Below are 15220 nucleotides of genomic sequence, written 5' to 3'. Positions count from 1 at the left end.
CAATTGCACCTGTTGAGTTTCCAGCATTTTCCATTATTTCCAATTTCCAGCATCTGCAGTTTTGCCTGAGTTTCAATGATCATGTGTGGCATTCCACCATTAGCAGCTTGACAAACTTATAAAACACCATTTATTCCAACTTTGTTTTCTGTTGTTAGCCAATTTCTATTCATGTTAATCTATTACACTAACAACAAACACCACCTGCCACCAAAAAATACATGGGTTACTATAGAGACATTCAGCATGGAAAGAGGCTATTTGGCCCACCATAGCCATGCCAACCAGTGAGCATTAATCCCACTTCCCAGCACTGAGCCCATCTATACCAAACGATTTCAAGTGCTCATCTAGAGACTTAAAATGCTGTCAGCGACCACAACCTTTATCACTCTCTGCCAGTGCATTCCAGGTACTCACCATTCTGAGTGAAAAAGGTCTCCCTCATGTCTCCTCTGAATCTCTTCCCCCTTAGCCTAAATCTATGTCTTCTTTTTTTGTCTACATTAGATATGGGGAAGTTTTCTGCAGGATCTATTCCCCTCAATTTTATATACCTCATACATATCTCCCCTCCCCCCCCCACCTTTAACTACCTCTGCTCCAGAGAAAACAGACATAGCTTCTTCAGTCTCTCCTCAAATTAAATGGTCCATCCCAGGCAACATCCAGAAATACATGCAGTACTTCAGTTGAGGCCTAACCAAAGTTTTATTAAGTTAGAGCATAACCTCCCTACTTTCGTATTCACTGCCCCAACTAACAAAGGCCAGTACACCATACACCTTCCTAACCACATCGTCTACTTGCACGGCTGCCTTCAAGCATTTCTGGATTTGTACTCCACAAAGTTCCTCTGTTCATCAATGCTCCCCAAGGCTCTACCATTCATGTTGTTTGTCCTAGCTTCATTAGTACTCTCAAAACGCATCACCTCATATTTATCTAGACTGAACTTCATCTGTCATTTATCATTCCATTTCACCATCACATCAATATCATCCTGTAGCCTAAAACTGCCCTCCTTACTATCCAGTACTCCACCAATCTTTGTGTCATCTGTGAACATGCTGATCATGCCTCCTACATCCACATCCAAATCATTCACCTACATTACAAACAGCAAAGATTCCAGCAGCAATCCCTGAGGAATACGACTAGTAACAGTTATCCCATCACTAAAACAACCCTCTGTCTCCTATTGCTGAGCCAATTTTGTATCCAGTTTGCCAATTTGTCCTGGATCCCATGGGCCCTAACTTTCAGATCAGTATCCTGTATACTAAAATCATGTAAACTTGTTTATCTAGACATTTAATGCAAATACTACTGGAAGCACAAGACAGGAATTACAGCTAGCAGAACCTTGCTTTTAAAATACATCTCTATGTAAATATCAATTCATTATTTGGACAAACAGCTAACGGCAGGCACGGGAGTGTAGTGGTTAGCGTAACGTTTTACAGTGCCAGCGACCCGGGTTCAATTCCAGCCACTGTCTGTAAGGAGTTTGTACGTTCTCCCCGTGTCTGCGTGGGTTTCCTCTGGGTGCTCCAGCTTCCTCCCACTTTCCAAAGGCGTACCAAAGGGTTAGGAAGTTGCGGGCATGCTTTGTTGGTGCTGGAAGCGTGGCGACACTTGCGGGCTGCCACCAGAACACTACGCAAAAGATTCATTTCACTGTGTTTCGATGTACATGTGACTAATAAAGATACATCTTATCTTACATGACAGGATCATGAGACATTATAGGGTGCTGTGTGAAACCCAAAGCGACAAGCGCACCAGACCAGAGTTGGATACACAAATAGATGGCTAACAAATCATTGGTGTACATTAACACTTAAGAGATGCATCGATACTCTACCAGGAACATCGATAAGGGAATAATTTAATAATATATTGAGAATATCTGTGGAATTCAACAGTTGGGAAAGCCATCCACAGCAGACAAGTGCAACAGCCATGGATCAGAGGCCAAAACAGATGAGAATGAAGTTGTCTAGAGTAATGGCTTATGTGCCAGGACATCAGAAACCTCTTATCTAAAATGTTATGTATGACACCAAGAGATGCCTTAGCTCTGCACCCCAGCTCTCTCAAATATGGTCGTGGGCACATCCGCTGGACTGTCAATCATTATCACTGTGTCAAAGATGTATGAAATTTTGATTCTCATTAGATCTCCATTTTGAGAGTGGGGAGTGGAGAGATTGCTGGAGTTTATTCTGGGGAAAATACAGAAGAAAATGGAGTCGGTAGTAGTATTTGGGAAATTTGACTGGAGGGAAATGAATTAATTCAAAATCAAGAGCATTGTAATAAAGTTGGGGATGATACACGAGCTGACACAATTGAAATGAACTTTGGAGTATGGTTGGTGAAGTTTTTGTGAAAGGAACACCTACCATTGCTCACAGCAACAAAACTATGTGCATTGCAGAAAATTCTCTAGAAGAACCTAGTGACAACACCTCCAGCAAATAATGAAATCAGCAGGCCGTTCCAACTGAAAGCAGTATATAATACTTTACAAACTTAGTGACCAACAAAGAACAATGGCTGACATGAGAGGCGTACATCTAACAAGATATTTGTACAGAGCATTTAACCAGACCATACCTTTTCCTGAACAGTTGCTGGACACTTGGATTATATATAATAGTAACACACAGCAATGTATTATTACACTGGTGCCTAAACACTGTCCAATGTAGAAACCAATCTAATCTATAGTAAACCTTCAAAGAAGGGATGTGGAGGAATTGTTTTCACCTTCAACTTTAGCCAATAAAATAAATTTTTAAACCTTAACATAAAATAAACACTTGCACAGTCAACTTCAAACTTTGAGCAGAGTTGCAGTAACAACCCTTTAAGCTTCAATTTAGATTAAACATTTATACTGAGCATTCTTTCCTAATTGTGATTTTTCTTTGGATGCAGCATTCTTTCGTATTTCAATTTGATTTTCTATTTTAGCTTAATAGAAATTTCCAATTTTAAAACTTTTATCAACAGTTTATACAATTTCTTTTGCAAAATTCCTCAATTACCTACATTAGTCATTACTTGTCCACACTTCACACTTTTTCCCTGCTCACACTTTTCTTTAAAAGCTTACTAGAAACAAAACACTTGAAGTGTGTTTATCGATACCATTTAAGGCAAAACAGCATCCTTGTCAATATACCAGTAATCATAAATAGTTATAACAATTAAAAATACCACCAATTAATCAAAATAAAGTGAAATCAGTCTCTGTCCTTACCCTCCATAGATATTCCAGTCCAATTAACTCAAGATCATCCATCATATAAGCACGGCGTTTTGCTACAAGCTTTCCTTCTCGACAATTCACCGCTTTGAAAAACCGTTCAAAGCACTTCATTCCATTTTCCGTCAAGAGAGAAGGATCCAGTTGTAGCACATTATTTTCAAAGAAGTCCTTGTTAATATCTGGGTCTAAGTCAGGCTCATCTCCCATTAGCTTTGAAAACCACTTGAAACATGCTTCACGATCACAAAGGTAGACAGCATTCTCAGCCAAACACTTCCAGATCTGCTTGGCTTGAGGAGCACACAACCATAACTGGCCATCCTTCAATAAAAATCTAAGCAACAAAACAAATTTTCTTATTATCCACTGGTGTCCAAAAGTCACATACTGTCATTGGTCAAGATTACAGTTAATAACTTTGAATGCCTCAGCACTATGAAATACACCTTTAGAATTGTACAGGTTTGGCTTCCCTTCCCTACAATTCACAACTTTGAAAAACCCTTCAAAACATTTCATGCTGATTTTCTTTTTCCACCTTTTTTTGTCCATTCCACTTAACTTACCTTTATTCAGTACAACACAAAAAGTAAAAATTAGCTCAACCATCAGGGGCCTAGGACCATCATGAACCCCAGCTGCACATGGATACTCTAAACTGCGATGACAAAAATTTGATCCTGTTAGCTCAAGAACAGTGTCACATGAAGGTAATGTTCTTCCAACAAATCTGTTTTTCCCTAATAGAAGGAACATAATACCATTGTAAGGCTAATAAATTCTCCAAATACATAATACTTCAACCCAAGGAAGTGGCTAGCCATGCACAAGAAATAGCTTTGTTTTCAAACAATAATCCTCTTCATTTTCAGAGTTCTCAGATCATGGATATGCTTATGGAATAATGGACCCATCTAATATGTGGGATGTCCTTTTGTTTATGATTCAGATTTATCTACATGGGTTTTGATCCCACCTTCCAAGTATGAGCTCAGACTTGATGAAACATACTTTGTTTCATTTTTTTTCCCATCCTCAGAATTATTTACTTTTGTAACAGAATACAGATTTTGCTAAGCCTCCTTTGTACAATGAAGGGCTGATTCTCTTCCACATAACAAAATAGATACAATTTTTCCCACGTTGCAACACCAAAAAAAGTTATGTAGTTTGAAGATATGACAAGGTATTTTTTCTGTTTGTAATTTTTCCTTTTTTTCCAGCTACAGTACAATCCCATGTGAATTAACAGCAAGAAAGCGTGACCATTTTGCTTATTTTACCGAAGTCAATTCTTACATTTTCATGTACAAGCTAACTCACCTTAAGAAATTAAGTCTTTCTTGAACTTCTTGTACATGACTATAGCGGCTTCCTGACCGTACTGTTTGTGGATCATACTCTGGGTTCTCTGCAAGATGTACAATTCTCCATTAATGCACAGGAAATTCACTGGAATCTCAACGAAAAAGAAATGTCACAGGAGAATTTACCACCATCTATTCCAATTCATATAAATGCCAACACATGTTTAAGCAAAATTTTGCTAACATTTTAACAACAATTAACAGAAAATCTCTCTCTCAGGATCACTGCACTGGGATTGGTCATCACTATATATAATGACACATTCGCAACTTATTTGCAGTGAGGATCAGACCAACACCCTGGAACCACACATGAGAAAACACATTTTATTTCCACCATATACAATTAGATACTGATATTTGCAAACACTTTCACAGAGACACAAATTCCATCAGTTTATTAATGGATCTTAACTAAAACAATGCAATAGCAGCTCCCTCCTGTTTCATCTTCACACCTCTTCCCACCTTGACAATTACCTCAATCACCCTTTTTAAAAGTCTCTCTCATCAAGAGAAATAGTCTGTACTTGAATGGTCCCAATCAAATATTTTCAAATCAGAGCTACAAGGAACTTGAGAAGCCCCTAGAGCTGTGTGCTACACTCTGTGGTTTCACAGAACAAGAGTCTCCTGAAATGGAACATCCAAATTTGCTCCATTCCACTTTCTAATCATAGACACTTTAATCCATCACATTTTTAGAACTTTGACGAGCATTTGTGGGGACAGGCCAGAGAAAAACACATTTCCCAGTGTAGCAGGTGCTGCATGCAGGCAGGATAGACAGAAGGAAACACTGAAGTGATGACAATGGCTTTTGTACATGGACCCATTCTGCAAGCTGGATATTATGATGACCTGGAATGAGACTATTGCTCACATATTTTTCTAAATTTATGTAGCTACTGGATGAAAAAGTGGCAACAAAAAATGTAATCACCAAAGACTGGATGTGGTTTTTTTATAAATCTCACTATTATGCACAAATTTATCCTTGTGCTTGCTTACATCTTATTCTTAACCTATTCTGACAAAGATTTAAGACTCTTCATCCAATCATTTATCATCTCTTACCCGTCTACCATGGTACTTATTCCATTTGTTGCCATGCTTCATCTTCCAGATAACAAAGTTGGATTCCTTCTTTAATATATTCTTTAAAACCTTCCTCACTGATGAACTTCCTCCTTTGGCTTCACGTCAATATTAATCTGCTAACTTTCATAAAATGCCCACTGGTATGTTTTTGTAAGTTAAACAAACTAATTCAAATAGCCGTAACTGCCATTGAGCTAATTAAACAAAATCTGTAATTATCCTGTGACATCCAGGAGAGAGTGCTGCAAATAACAGTACTAATCTTGGAGGATTTCAACACACCAGGGAAAAAGAACAAATTATTGACAACTTGGCACAGATGGGGTATGCAAGTGAAGAGTAATAAGGGGTCCAAGTCTATGCAGAGTTCACTCTCTGTTTCAGGTGACCAAGTTAGACAGAAGTGAAATGGTCAGTTTCAGGTTCGTATGAATTATGAGAGTTAAGTCCATTCATGGATGTAAGTAAAGCTGCACAACCAGAATGAATGCAATTTCACCAGGTCTCACGCTATTTAAGTTGCCCAAAAACAAGCAACCAGAAAGCAGGTGGAGAATTCAATTACACCTGGCTTTCAGAGGTGTCTCCATTTGTATGATCCAATCACCCTGCATGGATGTGGTCAGGGCTGCATTAAAATTTCCTCCTTTCTCCCCACTCACCAAACATCTACTGATCTTCTATTGTTATCAGTTGGACAAGCAGCAATATAACTATCTTTAGCCATCTGAATTTTTCCAAGAATCATTTCTGACCCATAGCTCTTAACTCTGATTTTCTAACTAGTCATCTGTAAAATGAAGAGGATATCAGTCAGACCATACTGATCAGAATTCCTCAATAGGTTGTGCTGAGAATAGGGCTGATATCTTGAGGTCAGGATTGGGCTAGGAACACTATTTCTTTCCTAGCTGAACAGCCTGTTAACATTCACAGAATGGAAAAGGACAGAGAATAAAGCCATTCAGGAACTTCAGCTGTGCAGCAGATGACATGATAGCAAGAGAAAGAGCCAAACGGCAGCCGTGTTGGCATTACAAGTCTTTGCCTTTCAACATTATCTCAAGCAGAATGGCAACATGGGAAGAGGCCCTCTCTATTGCTCAGCTCTGGGCCTAACTCCTCTTCACTGGAACTGCAAATGGAGAAAAGCAACACACATTGCTGTGCTGTAATTCACTGACTCTATTCCTCTGGCAAAGAGTCAATGCTCAGGCTCTGGGAGAACCACAGAATTGCTTCCACAGGCCACCCAGGTGCCTCAAGCAATCCCGTGGCAAGTCAGAGTTCACTGCACATAAGCAGTCTGCTCCATCCAACCCCAATACTTGAACCCAAACAAGGCTGTATGCAGAGCCCTTCCGTAATTTTCAAATTGCATTTTTATCATTGACATGCATGATTAAAATGTTAAAAACTTCCAATGCATTTGTGATATGTTGAAAAATTGAGTCTGTTTGTTTTTGTTCCAAGCTTCAATATCCTTTGTTAGGAATACAATGGCTAATATGTCGGAGCATTGGAACAAGAGAGTGCTCACACATTAGACAAAACATATTCAATTTCTCTTGGGAATAGGAAGATTTCCATTTGCATAGCATAAATCACATGCCAGACACCTTCATCACAGTACCTGGGGTGCATCCTATCACATTGGTGGCACAGACCCATGAGAGATGACAACACATCAATTTCCCAGTATAAAGGAAAAGCCCTGGGAGTCCAAAATACTGACTTAAAACAACGACATCAAATGTGGATAAGAAAATCCTAACCTTTGGTACCGTGTGAAGTTTGCACGTTTTAAGCCCACGACCCAGTTGGTTTCCTTTCTGTGCTCCATTTTTCTCCTCATTCAGAAGTTGTGCAGGTAGGTAGGTTAATTGAATACTATAAATTACCCCCAGTGTGCAGGTCAGTGGTTGAATCCGGGAGGAGTTATTAGGAATGTAGGGAGAATGAAAAGGGACCACTGTAAATAAGTGCTTGGAGATCAGTGTGGATTTGGGCCCAAGAGCCTGTTCCCTTGCTATATGACTCTATAACACTACCTTTCACATTGGCCACTTTGGACATTGTTCCACTTGCCACACTTGTTCACTTGCTACCATGACCAGAAAAACCTCATTATATACCGTTAGGGTAACGACTCAAAGAGGGTGCCTAAATAGGTGGTTAGGATTGTATCATAAAGCTGAGTGATTTAATGTTGAAGACAGAATTATTTTGAACGTGGCACCAGGTAAGTAGGTGGTCTGGGAAGCCACTATATATTCTGCACTTGCCAAATGCAAATCCAGCAGTTTCTACGGCAAACTAAATCAGAGATAAATTAAAAACAAAAGACAACAGTGCTTTGTTCTTCTCACCATCCCTTGTTCAAGTTCTTAACTATTTCCTCCCACCAAAGTATTTGCAGCTCAGATTGCAATGTAGCAGGTTTCTGGACTCCAAACTTAACAGTCCATCTCCAGTTGGACACAAAGTAATCTAGTCTACTCACATTGTTCACTTTTGTAAATGTGGAATTCTGTATCTTAGTTTTTCTATTGGCCCTTCTAGAACTTTCAAAACTTCACCCAAATTAACACTCCATTATATACATCAAATTAACACCAAATTTTTGATACGGGAATCCAATTCTTCACAGCAAACTGGATTTAAGTGAGCACTTAAAAGTAAGATTTTGTATTTAACACTTTATTTTCCAGGAAACACAATATCTTCTTTACCTTTGTGAAACTGGCGTATGTTCTCCATATATGCAGAGAGGTTTTCAGCTACCAAGGTGACCAACGAATGATTATGTTGAAGCTGGTTAATCAAATCATGCCGATAGAACACATGAGGACTTCTTTGGGTCTGACTAAAAAGAAAGTGCACAAGTTAATCAACACCACTGGATAGTACTCAAAAATCAATCCACTATGATATTGGACAATAAAGTCATTTCCAATACATATACACAGGTGATCCCCGCAGTATGGCCTTTCAGGTAACAGAAATTTACCTTTACAGCATATAAAATTTGGGTCAAATCCCAAAAGGTAGCACACACAAAAAGTTCCAGAGATTCATTACCCTCAGAAGCAATTTCTATGCACCTCAGTTTTAAATGACCATCCCCTTATATTGTAATTACGTCCCCTTGTTTTCAACTCTCAGACCAGTGAAAACATCCCAATACACCGTCAAGCCCCCTTACATGGTCTTAAATGATCGAATAAGGTGACCCCTCATTCTTCTAAATGCCAAGGAATATAAGACCAAGATATTTAGTCTCACTCAGTAGGACAATCCTCGCATCCCAGGGATTAGCCTGGTCAATCACCTTTGAGCTGCCGCCAATGCTGCTATATCCATTTTTAGGTAAGGGGACCAAAACTGTGCATAGTATTCCAGGGTATGGACTCACCAGCAACCTGCAAATTTCCCTGATCTTAAACTCCAACCACTTCACAATTAAAGCCACAATGCCAATTGCCTTCTGAACTGCTTATTGAACTTGCCTGCTGACTTTTGTGATTCATGTATGAGATTCCTCTGAACTTCACTCATTTGCAGTCTCTCTCCATTTAGATAATAATCTGCCTTTTGATCTCTCTGATCCAAGTGCATGGCTTCCCAAGATTGAACTCAATTTGCAGGTTTTTGCCCAATCACTCAATCTAACTTCTGCTGCAGAATCACAATGTTCTCATCACAGCATGCTCTCCCAACTTTTTTTGTATCATCGGCAATCTATAAAAAGTTAAATTTTGTTCCCTCCTCCAAGTAAATAGGAAACAACCAAGGGCCAAGAACTGATCCGTGGGCTACTCTACTAGTTACATCCTTGCAGACTGAAAAGGACCCATTTATTCTCACTATTTTCTATGTGACAGCTAGTTTTCAAATCCATGCTAACAAACTTCCTCCAATATTTTGTACTTTCACTCTACTGAGGCACCCCTTCGGCTTTCCATTTTCTAGAGGCAAGAAATGCAACCAATTCAACCATTCCTGCTGAGCTTTCCAGTGATCATTCATGCGAATTATTTTTGAGCTTTCCCCAGTTCTATCACTTCTTAAAATATAAAACAGATACCATAACCACACTGTGAGCTATGGACTAAACAAGACTCCATATAAAGTTAGTACCCTTTAGATATTGTGTGTTCATCCAATTTGTCCATAGCAAGATCCCATAAATAACAATGAAACAAATGATCAAATCATCTGTTTTAGATGTTGTTTAAAGATAATTGTTGGCCAGGCTGCCTGGAGAACCAACCTGCTTTGCTGTAATGAAGTTGTATGGATGCAAAATGTGTTACAAGATAACAGATTTGCCTTAAAATCTTACCCAAAAGATGGCACTCCTTTAGCACCACACAGATGTTCCAGCCTATATTAGGCACACGTATCTCTTTGGGGTTGAATGTACAAACAAATAAACTCAAAAAATAAGAGAACTACGAGTGTTAACATTACGTTAACACCATCTTGAGTTCTTTTGAACCAGATGCTACACTCTCAGATTACATCCTCAATGACAAATCAATGACAAGACGTTCAGTAAGTATGCAACAAAAAACTCCCTTAAATGACACAGATACAGGAAATTAAATGTTCATTCAATCACAGAGGTCTGGGAAATCGAACGTTGTGCATGGTAAAATTAAGAACATTACTGATGAGAGTAGTGGGAGAGGGAGAGGTAGGCTGAAAATAAGAAACAGCTACCTGAAAAATGAGGCTCATAACAATAATGTTAGAGATTTTAATGTGCTTCAAGGTGATACCAGGATGCTAGTGCAAGCAGGTATCCACGACTGAATGCTGCAGATTGGCACACATTGTGGCCTAGTACTACATGCTGAGGGCTATGCTGAAGAATAGCACAGCCACCTCACAAGCTCTGTGGGGAAACTTCACAGATCAAGGTTTCTCTGCCATTTCACACCAAGGGGTTAGAGCCTGTGCAAAGAAATCCCTCGAACAGTCTGACCTAGTATAAAGGATAATTGGTGGCATGCTGATAAATGGAACGATATGATTTGTATTGTTTCTTCCAGCCTAGTCCTGAAGTTTGTCTTTGCTGGGGGTGAACTGGCAAAGCCTGGTGCAGAGCAGAGTCTCTCCAGCTTAAGTGGCTGGCTGCACTAACAGAACACCTGGGTGAAACTCTGCACCCAGGCTTCCAAGCTGCCAAAGCTATCAATGTCATTGAATGTTTGCAAACATCTTTGACAATTACACATTTAAAAACATTCTGGACCTATTAAAAATATGAACGCATTAAAGCATCAAAAAACCAAGACAAAAGCATTTAAAAGTAATTTAAAAAATTTTCTGGCAGTCAATTTCCCCCATGCAATTTAAGTAACTGCTATACTTGTATTCTCAGTAGGCAGAATTTCAATCCTGACAGCTGGAAAATCTGCAGAAATATGCACTGCTCTGTTAAATATCATGACAAGCACATCGGCACAGTGCAGGTATTTTGGGGCTGATGGTGTACCAAGTAGGTGGTTGTGCATCAGCCTGCACATGGGAATTGCCCAGTTACAGGCTTATCTGCTGGCATACCCAGGCTTCTATCAACAGAAAACTTGTCCCAATGAATTTAGGCTTATAAAATGCACATCAGCAATCCAGAACTACAACTTTTTAAAATCAAACTTACATTTCATACTGCATCCATACTGACACAACAGGTAAAGTTACATCTTTTATTTATTCACTACTCCGCTCAAGATCTTCCATCTTGCTGTTTACTTAAATCCACACTAGTAGATTAACTCCCGAGAGTGCTTTTTAAGTCCGCGTGCAGCCGCCGCACATAAAAGTAGCAACTAACTCGATATATAAATATCAATGGAAGTCTGAAGGACCTAAATAATCTCAATTTCTATTGGGCACCATATAAAATAAATGCTGTAGTTTTTAAATGTGAAATTATTAAGGTATTTATCATGAACAAAATCAAAAGACAACTTTTTCAAATAATGGAATATGTTATGTACAAAATATTAATACTCTGAGTGAGCTTGCTGCATCAGAGCCTGCCCACAACAAATTCTGATCAGTCTTTATTCTTACCTTAAATTTTGTGGTGCTTCTCCAAATAAACTACAGATTTCCCTAATTTGCTTCAAAGCAGGAATGACCCATTTGTCATTTGTACGGAGTTCCTCCACAAAACGATCTATCCACTGAATCTTTTGGGTGTCCCGATCCTATTTCAATAGCAACTTACATTAGTAATTTTATAAATATTGCCAAAAGTTAAACTAATCTCCATCAATAAGCACTGAAAACCAAATCCCCATAAAAATACAAGTGCTTTATTTTGAAACCAGGGAATAAAACTGCATATGTGAAGCATCAACAATGAACTGCCAAGTGACCTTTCATCCATCTTAAAACAAAGTAAAAGGTTAAATGAATGGAATGAAAACCAAGTCTACAGCTCGCTTTGCAGCAACTGTTTTCATTTCTTGCCCAAAACAAATGGAACATAACTGGGTTATCTTATTGACACCAACAATATATAGTAAAGTATGCGCTAATCATTTATTTTACAAAGCTAGTTTTTGAATGTCATTTCTGGTCACTTGGATATTTTATCATGCTAGTAAAGACTCTGAATTTACCATTTACAGGAGGAACTTCAGGAACCTCCAGGGTGAATTTATTTAAAACAAAAATACTGCAAGAGGAGTTGCAAGGGAAAATAAGGGAATATACTTATTTTGGCTTCAGAAGAGGAGTGTTTGCTCCCTATTAACCAATTTTTGAGTGTTAGCAAAAACATATGAGGTGTTTTTCTTAAAACTCTGATAAGACACCCACATGCATTACTGCATACACTACTTGAATACCTGGATAATTTTTTTTCCAATGCTCAGCCCAAAGACTCAAGTGAAAATTAACTGCAGCTATCAACAAGATCAAATAACTTGTTCCATTGGTAGAATGGTATATTCATTACTAGGATGGGGATACATTCATTAAAGTCAAACAAATCTTTTGCAACCGTGTCTTTCCAAAGACAATGCATCAATATTCAGTCCTAATTTCTGCCAAGGAAGTTTAGGTAGCCTGCTGTCACAGCCACTTTCTTACAGGTAAGCAGCTGGCCAATAGCTAGGGATGACCTAGTTATGATTCAAGTAGATTTATGTCCCAAGTTAGTGAATAACAATCCTTGATGCCAAGATACCTTTCGGGGGGGGGGGGGGGGGGGGGGGGGGGGGGGAGGGGGGAAGAGAACAAAAAGCCATTCAATTTTTGTTTATATCTCAATCACTAAGTCAATGCAAAACTTTAAAAGTTTAAAGCATTTCTGAAAATGCTTTCTAAGATGCTGCTTTCCCTTACCTGAGAACAACTATAATCCAGGATTTTGATGTGTGCGCTCAAAGCCTGATCCATTATAGTCAACAGGTACATCATCACTATGTGCTAAATTCCACAGCAGATTTAACACTTTATGTGCCATAACACCATCTTTGTCATCCTCAGCAAGACGACGGATCAATTCCAGAAGCTTTTCACGCTGCTTTTTACCTGCATTTGTCCAACTTGCCTGAAAGTTGAAATGTTACTAAGTAAATAACTAAGTAAATAACTAAGTATTTTAATTGAGTTATCAATCAATTTAATTATTAAAATAATTCTACCTTAAAGCAATCAAAAAGGTGGTCAAGCTGTTCTGGAGAAAAATCCCACGCCAATTTTGCAAGTAGATCATGGACATTTTTCACAATCGCTTCATGTTTACCCGCCTACGCAAACACAGAAGGACCATATTAAAATCAATTCTTTTAATGCAATTTTTTTTGTTAATGGTCTTGAAGCATTGGAACTCTTACATTCTTTCCCCCTAAAAATATATATATAAGCACTAAAACTATGACTAATAAATAATGGAAACTCTAAACTGCACAAATTGATTAATTAGAACATCTATCTACAACTAAATTCATTAGATCTGAAGTCATCCTTCAGTCAGTGGCGATATTCTCACCCAGTCATCATGCACTCCAATCCGACTAAAGACTTAGCACCCTATTTAAGTCAATGCTTCAATGCAGAACTGGGAAAAAAAAATTACCAAAGATACGCTTATTCAGATAAGCATTAAACATTTAATTCATTATTATTTATTTAAATATTAATTGCAAAGCAATCGAAGTTTTGATTATGTGTGGCCTCTCAGACTAATGTAGAAGAGTAGGGAGTACCAAAGTACTGAATAGCAGTTATACCCTAATCAGATTATCTAGTGATTTTTCCCTTGGCTGCTTGTGGAACCTTAATTCATTTCCTGCATTAAAATAGTAAGCACACCCTTAGTTCTGAATTACGCTTGGTGTATCATAAGATCATGAAAGGCCAATGTTGTTCTGTTCCTTGCCAATTACCAAACTGATATTTTAACTTAAACTTGAGATGACAGGTTCTCTGCCTTTTCATGAACAGTGCAATTCCCTCTATTTAGGAATCTAATACCACCATGTAGATAAAAATTAGCTAAATCTGTTATTTAGAAGGCTTGTTGTGTGCTTTGTACTCACCTCATTGTAATGATAGTTACAATACTATAAACAGATTGAAAGTCTGAGATAAGAGCATTCTTAAAGTTCATGCTCTTTCTATCTTGTTTGTCTACAAGCAGTTCATGATAACTTTTGGTGAGAATAATGCCACAGCATGAAGATGACTTCAAATCTAATGAACTTGGTTGTAGATGGATAATCAGTTTTGTACAGTTCAAAGTTTCCATTATTGTTTGTTAGTTGTAGTTTTAGTGCTTGAATATTAATAGTCTCTGTTAACAATCTGAAAAGGTTTAGAGAAAACATTTTTCCACCAATCAAATATTTAATTAAGAAGCAGCACATCACCAAAAGCCATTAATACATCTTTACTTGCATGAAGTGCACTTTCATTTAGGAAAATCTATCATTTACTGAAATGCCAACATTTACCTACAAATTTACAAACCCAAGGCTGTGGTATCTCAGATTTTAACCAAGGTAACACTGGAGATTAACCAGGTGAAACTACGAAGATTACAAATGGCATTTCCTGCAACTATTCTAGCTAAGATCACAGTCTTTGCAGAAATATAGACCATTGAGAAACCATTTAACTATCAATACAAGATCTACCCTTGCACATTCTATTAGTTAAGCCACACTTTCAGATCAATGATCAATAGAGCCTTGAATAGTCAACCTGTTGGTTCAGGAACTGGACCTGGACAAATTTAAATCCAAGTTTATACAGACAAGCATATCAAAGCCATGAAATTCCAATGGTATTTCTAACTTGAAAAATACTCGAAATGACAGGTGTTGGCATTTATATGGTTCCTTCAATTTAGGAGCATATCTAAAAAATGTTTCAGAACATGATTGAATGACACTACTAATGAAGGAGTATTTAGGAAAGATTACTCAAAGCTTGTTAAGGAATGAGG

The 15220-nt window shown here is 38.1% G+C and overlaps 1 protein-coding gene across 1 annotated transcript in view; it reads right to left on the bottom strand.

Moving 5' to 3' along the window:
- usp9 (ubiquitin specific peptidase 9) overlaps window positions 1-15220 on the bottom strand; it is a 196747-nt gene that overhangs the window by 107942 nt on the left and 73585 nt on the right. Inside the window, 7 exon segments of the mRNA XM_052015032.1 lie at window positions 3272-3614; window positions 4604-4691; window positions 8481-8614; window positions 11833-11969; window positions 13114-13170; window positions 13172-13321; window positions 13416-13520. Of these exon segments, the coding sequence (XP_051870992.1) occupies window positions 3272-3614; window positions 4604-4691; window positions 8481-8614; window positions 11833-11969; window positions 13114-13170; window positions 13172-13321; window positions 13416-13520 (1014 nt within the window).

Source organism: Pristis pectinata, chromosome 4, assembly GCF_009764475.1.
Source record: "Pristis pectinata isolate sPriPec2 chromosome 4, sPriPec2.1.pri, whole genome shotgun sequence".
Taxonomy (NCBI): Eukaryota; Metazoa; Chordata; class Chondrichthyes; order Rhinopristiformes; family Pristidae; genus Pristis; species Pristis pectinata.
The sequence above is the reverse complement of the archived record's forward strand: the minus strand, read 5'-3'. Positions and strand labels throughout refer to the sequence as shown.